The sequence below is a fragment of the Rhododendron vialii genome, chromosome 10a (genome assembly GCF_030253575.1).
Source record: "Rhododendron vialii isolate Sample 1 chromosome 10a, ASM3025357v1".
Classification (NCBI taxonomy): Eukaryota; Viridiplantae; Streptophyta; class Magnoliopsida; order Ericales; family Ericaceae; genus Rhododendron; species Rhododendron vialii.
The window spans coordinates 35152872-35163914 of NC_080566.1; the positions used below are offsets into that span (position 1 = coordinate 35152872).

Genomic DNA, 11043 nt, shown 5'->3' on the forward strand with positions numbered 1-11043 from the left:
AAAATGAGTATGTGTATAAAATATTTGTGTGTTTGTTTGTGGTTATATAATAATTATAAGGAATTGAAATGTGATTTTGGCACTCTACTTTTAATTTTGTTTGCTCACATAATCAAGATACAAAATAGAATGTCAGTGGCTAAAACTAAAGTTCCAAAAGCAATTCCCTAATTGTACATGGATAAATTAACTCATGAACAGTATATATTTTTTGTTTAGCTAGAACTCTTTCTTTTCAACACTCTACCAACACTCCTTATTCCACCCATCATTTCACTTATTAAAACATTGGAGTATATTTTTATTTTTTAATACTTTCCCAATCTTAGAGGAGAGAGAAAACAGAAGAGAGATTAGAGATTAGAGATTGGAGAGAAAAGAAATAACAATTTGTATAATCTATGCCTATGCAACAGTTTTTCACCTGAAATACCGAACGACTGTAGTGAAATTAGTTTGCAATTTTTCACTTTTGTTCTCTACTTTACCTAAAACCAAGTAAATACCAGACACTGGTGCACGTGCCCTTTAGCTGCAATCAATTTAGAATCGGAGCAGTGAGAACGAAACATTTTTGTAGACCTTTTTGACACTCAAATCACAACTTTACAAAATTCAATAGCTGTCCTAAGTTCCTAACCCACTCCAACAAACAACCATACAACAAGAGGAAAAAGATCAGTGTTGAACGGACAATGTTCTCAAATGACAAACACAATCATTCACTGGACTGATCGGATTCACCGGAATCCTCGTCAGACGTCACCTCTGAGCCTTCTTCTTCTTCTCCGTCCTCTTCTATATAATCGTTGAATTTCACGGCTCTATGGGCAGTAGTCATCTTAGTTAGAGCTGCGGTCTTACTTACCCGCTGTGAGCGTGTGCTCGTTACACCAGGATTGGGTGTAGGGGCAACCGAATGGGTTGAACTTTCGTCGGAGGAAGATTCATCTTGATGCCTAGCTCTTCTCCTAGGACGGGCTGGCTTGGTTGATCGCGGTGCTGGTGTTGGTGGCATTTCCGTGGAATCATTTGGGTTGAGGTCAAGGTCTAGCTCCAACCTCCCTAAAACATGCATGGAAGGGTGAAAGGAGATCCACAGAGAGAGAAAAACAGGCAGAATAAAAAAACACAAAAATAGCTGGACAGGGAAAAAAGAAAGAACAAAAACACTGAACGTAAGATAGGTGTGCAGAAGATGGTAACTACAAGCGCACTATTTTCCAGTGGCAAGACAAAGCAAAATGCTGAAAATTTGGGTCATTTTGCTGTCCATGGATCCTTGGGTTTGGTCATTGCGGGATTTCATAAGCAAGTCCACTTATACCGAACATATCGGTCCACATTATAGACGTATACCTAGCCGGGGAGCATAGTTTACACTTATTTTCTGGACGGAATCTTAAAAAAGATAACTCTTCTGCAATGGGGAAGAATATACCAGGTTTAAAACCAAATTTCTACATGGTGTATTTGTGGTATAGTATCAAACCCACGCGGGGAAACATTTTCTTCAAAACTTCCACAAACAACCCAACTATAAGTAAAAGTTCGATAGATTAGCTTATGTGTCAACTTCACCTATTTGATGAACATTAGGAACCACTTCATGCATCTGGTGTTTTGACTAGGAAAAGTGATCCAAACAAATTATGTTTTGCATAATATTTATTGGGATAAGGAAAGAGTTTACCCAAGATAACGTTGGCTTCGTCAATTGATAAATCCTTATCTGGATTCTCATCTACTGCCTTAAGACGTTCAGCCATCCGCTTCAACTCCTTTACAATGTCCTTCTCTGTGGCAATAGTCTCAGCCACACGAGTCAAGAGCATCCTCATCAACTTTATTGCCCCTTGTTCGGATGAACGGAAATGAAGTTGGACAAGTATTCTACATAGTGCTGAAACATATGATTTCTCGGCCGCCTTTTTTGTCATGTGGAAGTTTGCAACCTTCAAAACAATGGAGAGCAATTGACAAATTTGTATAATCAGCACACATGCACCAGTTGCTCAAACTTGAGGAATATCGACAATTTCACTTGGTACTAGTTGACATCTATCTGTGCAAACTATGGGTTCAGGAGCAACTTGTGAAGTGTTTTTTTGGTACCAGGGCAAGTTCGACCCCCATCAGGAAACCGGAAGAATGGTAAGAAAATTTCACATTTTGTTTATTCTCTCTTTATGCTCTGCCATTGATGAGTTTCAGTACATTTCAATCAGTTATGAGATACAAAGTAGTAATACCAAGTTAGCTTCCTGATATACAAATACTTCTTCATCCTGTAAAGATATCTAGACCAACAAAAAAATAGCAGCTTAACCATTTACTCCCTGCGTCCCAAATGAGTATGCTACTTTCCACTTCTGGTGGCCTCAAAGTGGAAAGGTAAAAGAAGTTATTCAGTTTCTTTCCTGTGGCACTAACAATACATATCATAACAAAATATGCTATGTATAAAAATTATTGCTTGAATTTTTTAAGGGGAGACGCGGAATGGTACTGCAAAATATGTGATTCAACTTACATTTGTTCTTTCCTTGTTCACCTTTAAGTGCATTTTAAACTATGACACCTACTTTGAGAGGGAAGGGGTGGTAAACAGAACTCCAAACAAAGCACATTGAATGAAAGCAAGAAATAGAAGCTTCCGGTCATTCTATGGTATTAGCAATACCGAGTGAATTTCAGTACCGCAAACAAGCAATTACCTCGGTTGCTATGCGTATCGCCAGACCTTCGTTCCCATTCTCAAAGTCATGTGAAGGATGCACTGAACCATCAGGGGTTTCCAGACCATTCACTGTTTCTTTCTCTTTTTCGTATAAAGGAGCCTGCATCATCTGGAGCATAAAACGGGATGCTTGGACAGCACGTTTACGCATGTTGGAAATCATTAATGAAGATCCCCCAGCATTTCCATTAATGCCTGGCCATATGGAACGCATAACGGGAATAAAGGCTTTGGATAAACATCTCTGCGTGAAGACGAAAATGAATGCAATTAAAATGTTATAAAATCCACGCCAAGTAGGGTTCAAAAAAATATTGACTTATACATATGACACGTTTTCGGAGGTGCAACTTGCCTTGTGAGTAATCAAGAGGCATGGATAATGCTCAAAGAACACAGACAAACACTGTCTCAACCTAGTAAAGTACACGAGATATAGGTAGTTAGCTTCCTTCCAAACGAACTTTGAAACAGATAAAGGCATAAAAAGCATCTACCTCAGCAGTTTTTTAGTTTTGTCACTAAAATAAAGGCCAATGAGCTTGGCCAAAACTAAAGGATTCGAAGAAGCAGGAATGCTTGGGTAGTTCTCACTTAGGAGAAGAATCTTCGCAAAACCCTCTCCAAGAACAGCCTGAACCGACTCATTCTCATCTGGATCTTCATATTTTGCCCCGTCAAATCCAGAAAATAACAAATCAAGCAATTCGATATTCAAGTCCCCATTTGTGTCAGATATTTCAACAGGACAAAAAAATGTAGCTTGATCCCTTAGTTGGGATGAGAGATCCTGCCCCATGGCTCTGTCAACTTCCTGAGGACCATGCCACAATGAAAGATCAGACAATGCCTTGCAAGCCATCACACTTACAGGTGACGGTCCCCTGACAAAACAAACCCTTAACTGCTTTACTAGCTCCTCGCTTGGCTTTCTCTCTAACAATCCATAAATACCAAGACACCTGGTAGCAACCCTCTGAACATCTAGATGAACATGCTTCGCCTGCATTTTTTAGCTCATATAAACAGTAAAGAGCAAAGACTTCCACTAGAGTACAAAGACATGAGAATAAACATTACGTAGTACTCCGTCTGTCTCATTTTGCTTGTCCATTTCAGGAGCGATGCACTCAAACTTAAGTATAAGGTTTATTTCAACATTGTCCTTTATTCCCATGTCAAAAAAATTTATACTTTAAGGGATAGCTTTGGAAAACTGCATGTTTCATGCTTTTGACTTATTAAAATTTAACAAACATTTTGGAGCATCCCCAAATAAGAAATTGGACAAACAAAGTGGGATGGAGGTAGTAATCAGATAACATGGTTTCAGCCTCTCAAAAGAAAGGGGAATTAGCATTAACAAATATAACGCGGCAGAACTTAGACTGGTATATACCCCTGGAAGCAGTAAAGACTGCAGTAACTCTGATGGCTCAATAGACTTTCCTTGCATCCAACGGAAAGACTTTGCGTTTTCCAAAAGGAGGCCAGTCACAGCAAGGCAGTGCATCCACTGCATGAAGTCTGCAGTTCTTTCTCGGCAAGGTAGGACAAGCCCCTGCAAAACCCCTAAAACAACTTCTTCGAATTCACCGGAAGCAGAATGCACTCTTTTTGCTAATTGTGACACCGCATCTGCCCAATCTTTATCTCCACCAACATTGATGCCATCTCCTATTACAACCTTGTTTCCATTTTCATCTACTTCATACTCTAGAGGCCTGTGCAGTAACTCCTGCACGAATGAACTAGCAACTCTCCTGTTTGTAGAATCAGAAAAATCGAGCATGGCACCAAGTAATAGCAGCTGCCGAGATGAAAACCGGTAATTTGGTCCTGTAACATTCTGTTTGTGTTACACCCTATAGCTATATGGAAAACAACCAATGCAACCACAAAAAATTTAGCATACCAGCATCAAGATGAGCTTTAACCAATTCTATGTACTCTGAAATGGTTGCAGGAAGAACTCTCTCCAGAAGATCATTGCTGTCTGAAGCTTCTGCAGCATATACTTCTGCTTCAGTGCCCATCGTTGCAGCAGCATCAGAACCTTTTGCCTGTTTTTAGGTGTGGACTGATGAGATTCTTTGTGATTTGGCGAGCAAAACATTGTGGCCTCACATGCAAATCCATGTGAATTCAATGGCAAAGTGTTCCAAGATCATAGTCTAATAGATTTTTTCTTTGAACAAAGAGACCAGTAGAAGAATCTGGTATAGGTAAAAACATGCAGCAATATAATATACTACTATGAATATAATATGTCAAAAAAAATACTAATTTCTTTCACCTTGTTTGGTTCCCATCTCATCTCATCTCATTTTCTTCTCTACACGTTTCTCAATACCTTTTTCTCTCTATCTCTCTACACTCATTACCACTCATTACATCAAAAATAACTTTCAAAAATGAGAACCAAACAAGGTGTTGTATTCTTGATGAATGCATCTTCAGTGTACAATTTGTCGTAGTGCACCCTGGGATAGTTTGAACTTGAATCATGGAACACAGGTGTGATTGGTTCAGAGATATCTTCGTATAGTCTACACCCACTGGAACCAAAATCATTGTGTAAGAGCATCCCTTTCAGTGTATGGCGGGAAAGCGGCTTGAAGCCCTTCAAAACATGCGTGGGAATACACATGACAAGCTCCCCCACTAAAATACATTTTGTAAGAAACTCAGAAGTATCAGCTGCAATGGAAAAATAGCTCCGGCAAGACCTGGAAATATACATCCATATTTGCCCAACAAAAATGAATTTGCAGATTGAAAGCCATCCACTATGCATCTTTCCACTTAGGTTTACCAAGGCCCAAATGGAGAAAATGAATATTTAAGCAAGATAAAGTAGAAACTATAAACTATAAACTCTAGGCATACTTTTGCGTAAAGACCCTTTGTATTGGGTACGTTCTGACCCAATAATAGCAGAACAATTTTTGCTATTCTTTATGGAAAACTTTGCAAGTACGAAGCCATCTTTAAGGATCAATCCTGTGGGTAACAATATCAATCTTCAATGCTGTTTTCCGAAATTCACCGCATCATCAAAATTAAGAGCATTCTAGGATGTTATCTGGCACCTAATACATGGCACATGCTACCGGCATGTCTGTCACCCTCTCGGTGTACTCCAGAGCTACCAGCATGTCTGTACATATTTTGCAATGTTTAACCCCTAATCTCACCCTTGACATTCGAGACATCTTTTCTCATAACAGGATCCCCTTATCATTGCAGAGGAACCGAACATATGGGCAGACGATGGTCAAATCCCACTGATGTTCTCAATTTCTTAGCATTTGATGATATGAGTAGTTCAATTCATGCAACAGTTTGAAACTCAACAAGACAAAATCTATAAGACAGGTAGGAAATTAAGACAGGCATTCATCCCAACCTCAGTTAAAATTTCACAGAAACATGTTCAGGCCATCAATGCACACAGTAGATATTTCGGTGTACACAAATGACATTTTCAAGTCAAGCTCTGTATCACTCTCAGTTTTTAGGTTGTATGAAATAAACATATTATAACTACTTACTTGTGCTTCTTTCTGCAAGTGCATACAAACAATCCTCCAATAAAATGCAACTTCTGGTTCCATTAGCTGGATGCCTTGGTTCCGTTGCCCTAAAACATTAGAAATGCCACTAAGATTACAGATGGGAAACCTACAGGCTACAACCCTTGCCATTTGGATGAAAAAGAAAGGTGACTCAATAACCTAAGGAAAGGGGAAAGGTCCAACAGCAAAACGAAAATAATATATGGCCGTAGATGGAGAGATGTAAACTAATATTAACAAAGACCAATGTTCCACCTGTCCAACATAAAGGATTTATCAGCAGCGTTAATGATCAAAATAAGAATTTATGGCGCTAAAGACAGGTATTCTGATGCACAGAGTACGAACCAAAAGATGCTGTTTTTCACTTGATTGCAGATAACATTTAATTGTAGGTCCTTGTTAAAATTGAATAATAACTAGGAGAGCTATAGGATTGTTAAAATAATGGCAAGAAAGCCATAATATGCGACTGCATATGAAAGGGCAAGAAAAAACTGACATTATAAGTACAAACCTTGATTTTTAGTGCCACTAAGTACTATAAGTTGTCGGATACTTTGACTATCTTGTACTTTCACCAACTCAGCATTTAATAGAGCTGTCATTACTGATTCTCCAACTGATTCATAGGTTTCCACATCAAGGAATTTGAGGAGCTCAATGGGATCTCCATTGCAACATTTCACAAGCCAATCCTCTTTCAGTAGTTTTAGACACTCCTTTGTCACAGCTGCAGAACGATCAGCAAGTCCTCTCTGTAGAATAACTGTCCGAAGCTTGATGCTACCAAACAAAAAGATATAAGAAATGTGATCAATAAGATATGTGATATATAACTGTCCTCTTTCATATAAGATATGTGATGTGATCACTTTCCCAATCTAGAAAAAGTCAACTACGTTAGCCACCTGAAGCATCGGTATAAGACAGCTTCATTTCTTTAACAAGAAACTCAAGGTGTTAGTTGCATTTAACACAAGATTTGGTTACCTCCTCCAAAAATTTATCCACTGCTCAAAATGGAACTTAACTGGAATAAACAAATTTATTGAAGTTCCGTATAAATCACAAGATGATGCTCCAAATGATATCAAATGCAACAATATGACAATGTCCCTGTTAGGGAATAAAAAGACATGAAGGATGGTAAACAGCAGCCGTGGGATTACGACATCAACATACCTGAGACTCTGAAGAGGAAATTTAGAAGCCAAAACACAATATGCTGCTTTGCGAACAGACTCGGACACATCCAACGTGCAATTGATGATTGGCGTTGAAGTTGCTTTTGAAGGAGGCAAAGATAGCACGATAGCCTTACGAACCTCCTACATGCATTCCACAGTGGGGCATTCAACTTAAATTGAAATGCATGCATAGCAATAAAACCAATATTACAAGAACTTTTATTCGTCATATCCCAATTTTCGCAATGCTATGCTTTGTTTTTAGAAGGACTCCTAAGTCCTAACTATATGTTCTTCAAGTATGGCAAAAGCAGCAAATGGTATGTTCTACCATTAATTCAGGAGTTCCAGGAGTTCTCTCATGTTGAAAGCAAATGAAGTACACTATAATTCATCAGAATATTTAATCGCAACTGAATAGAAAGCTCACCGCATTTTGCTCTAGAGGCAGCAACTCAAGGAACAAGTCAAGGATGTCAACATTCTCAGAATCATTCACAAAGCGAGAGAGAGATCTAACTGCAAACGTGCGAATAACAGGGACCTTATCAACAGCCCGCGACTTCATGCACTCTATCACTTCATCCCAGACTTCATTGCTGACCTCTGCATCGTCTGGCAACCGCATTATGATCTACATGTGATAATCGAAAGAAGTTATTTTCCCATGTTTTAGCGATTCATTTCGAAAAAAAGAGGCAGTAAAACAAAAGATAGTGAGCATAGTGGGTAGCATTGTAGCGGGAAAAAAAATCATTTTTTACTAACCGCAAACTCTAACATCGCCGTACTTCAACCCCTAATACAGAAACGAATTCAAAACTTTACATTACAGATAATCTGTTGATTCTGTTCATCTCTAGCTAATCGACGAACGACTTACAAATCCAATATTTGAACTTCATCCATATCTCTCACAGGGCAGCTCCACCAATGTTCTAAAACAAGGAATTAATCAATGGCGGGGCCTATCCGACTAGATTTGACCAACGATAAGTCCCCAATTACTAACTAACATGCACCGATTAATCACTTGAAGGTGGCCGACCACCCGAGTAGTGCCTAGCGACTTTTAGAACATTAGGCTCCACTACGGGTTGAGGGAATTCAAGTGAACCCCCAGGGTTCAATAACTGCACTGATGGAATTCAAGTGAACCCCCTACGTTCAAAAACTGCACTAAAAAGAGTAGTTTCTTTACTTATACTTTGTTATTCTTTAGTATTTAAGCCAATTGTAAGAACACAAAAGCAAGGTAAAACCTACTTAGATGCAAAGTAGATAATAACCGAATATTAATTATAACAAGTTTTGTATCATACAGATAATGTGTAAATTTCAGAACCATGGAGCCGCCTTAGACCTTGCTCATTCTACAATGGTTTTCAATTTTTCATTTCAAAAAGTATTTCTTTCTCCCAAATTGCTCATTTCGCTTTCTAGATACGAATTTTGAAAATACTTTCGTAAATGTCCTTCAGTTCTACTTCTGTAGGGTAAAATCAAATTTGTGGTTAAATTTTTTTCCAATGTATAACTGTAAACAATCTAAATAAGAATTGATTGGATTTGGTTTGTAGAAAAAGGTGGCTCAGGAAATTAACTGAACGCAGCTTAATTTCTCAATGGCTAAACATCGATTAAAACTGAAGCGAAAACTAATACGTCCGAGGTAATTTGACACGCGTGAACCAATCAATTCTTCCCTTCAGCGAGATTTCACAAGTGTACAAGGACAACATCACGAGGCCTTACCCTTTTTTTTCAACTCAAACTCAAAATTTGACTAAAAATCCCCCTCTTAAGTTTTACCCAAATCAATCCCAAAATGAGTTTTACCAGGCCTTACACTTTTTTCTGATGAGTGTACAAGAACAACATCCCAAAATGAGCTTTATTAGTACTCAATTTTAATAAAGCCAACTCTACTCCTTGAATGAAATCTATCCCAAAATGAGTTTCACCCAAATTTTGAAAAGCTGTTTTCTCCCTCTTAAAATTAATCATGAAACAACAGGCTTGTGGCCCAATGGCAGTTCCTCACCTCTTCTACATGGAAGGTGAGGATTCGATTCTCGCCAGGAGCCCGAGTGGGCCCATCCCCTCAAAAGTAGGCTAGACATCTATGGAGTGTCAAAAAAAAATTACAATCATGCCATAATGAAGCTTTTTACTCAAATTTCTGCTTAGATTTGAACTTGCTCATTGGAGTGTTTCATACCAAATGAAACTTTTACTTCAATATTTACTCAATTTTGAGTGGAAAAAAGATGAACAAGGGCTGGAGATGCTCTTGCGCATTCAAAATTCGAACTTTTATCATATTTCTGGGCGACAAAACATAGATTAATTGAATTGAATTCATATTTATTACCTCGGAGATAATCTGACAGGCCCGAAACCTCGCCGTTTTGTTAGCAGCAGCCGTGGCGCCAAGGAGGAACCGAAGGAAATCCTCCAAGAAGGAGTCAGAAAGGGAGGCATTTTTCGAATCAGGAGTGACGGCGAAGGAGGCGACGAACCTGACGATGCGCTCAGCCGAGGCGACCCGGCGGGGGAAGTCGAAGATCGGGGTTAGGGTTTTGGAAAACGCGGAGAGGAATCGGGCCGGGGACGATGAGGATAATGATGATCGGAGGGCGGAGAGGTCCTTGAGCTTGCGGATGTGCGTGGCGTTTGAGGACCGGGTTTCGTCGAAAACCCTGGCGATTTTTTGCGCCAGTCGGTTGTCTTCTTCGTTGTTGGTGCCGATTGCCATTGGGGTGGATCTCTCTCTCTCTCTCTCTCTCTCTCTCTCTCCTGACGTCTGATTTGCCCCAAAAACGTTTCGAATTTGAGCGGGAGAAAAGTGCCAGTGTCCTAAAAAGGGAAAAATTATTCAATGCGCCTGGACCCCGGCCGTGGGAGCATATGCACTTTCTTCATCACATATTTGTGTGATTTCCCACAACAAAATATGTAAAATCCATGCAAATGTTTAAGAGTTTGAGCCACCGTCACATATTGTATTGGGACACTGAATAATTACTCCCTCAAAGCAAATTGGCATATGTGGAGTAAACAATGCTATGTATTCGTCCACAGATTCAAACATAAAGATCTTGTTTGGTTTGGAATTTTGGATATAAGAGGAGAGAGATATAAAAAGAAATTAGAGTAATAATTAAGAAAAAAAAAATTTAGGGGGAAAAGTTTTTGAAAACCGTGCGTAAAGACAGACTCAAACTGAATGTGGCAAAAAATGTCTGGAATGGCCCGAAGCATATACAGTAATTCTATGAACCCTGAATAGTTTTTCCAAAAATGTCTGTAAAAGTAAAATTAATGATTGAGATTCACTTTGAAGTGTGAGACTCAAGCATCCAAATGAATCTAAACCATTGACTTCTCTTTCAAGAACGTTTTCTTGAAAACTTTTCGAAGTCCCTAATATTGCTAATGCATGTATGTCACACATAATGAAGATGACCCCCACACACATCCATAAAGGTGAGAAATTATAATTTTTATACAAGTATTCTGAAAAAGTCCAATA

General features: G+C 38.9%; 1 protein-coding gene across 1 annotated transcript; it reads right to left on the reverse strand.

Annotated features, from left to right (window-relative positions):
- Positions 1–527: 527 nt before the first annotated feature.
- On the reverse strand, positions 528–10342 carry LOC131304416 (uncharacterized). Its single transcript, XM_058331643.1, has 12 exons — positions 9883–10342; positions 7939–8142; positions 7504–7649; positions 6836–7104; positions 6295–6383; positions 4656–4803; positions 4140–4579; positions 3238–3743; positions 3096–3156; positions 2718–2984; positions 1694–1955; positions 528–1065 (listed from the first exon to the last, which is right to left on the reverse strand). Exons 1-12 carry the CDS (start codon positions 10264–10266, stop codon positions 719–721), a joined length of 3123 nt encoding a protein of 1040 aa, XP_058187626.1. The 5' UTR covers positions 10267–10342; the 3' UTR covers positions 528–718.
- Between the last annotated feature and the right edge of the window lie 701 nt (positions 10343–11043).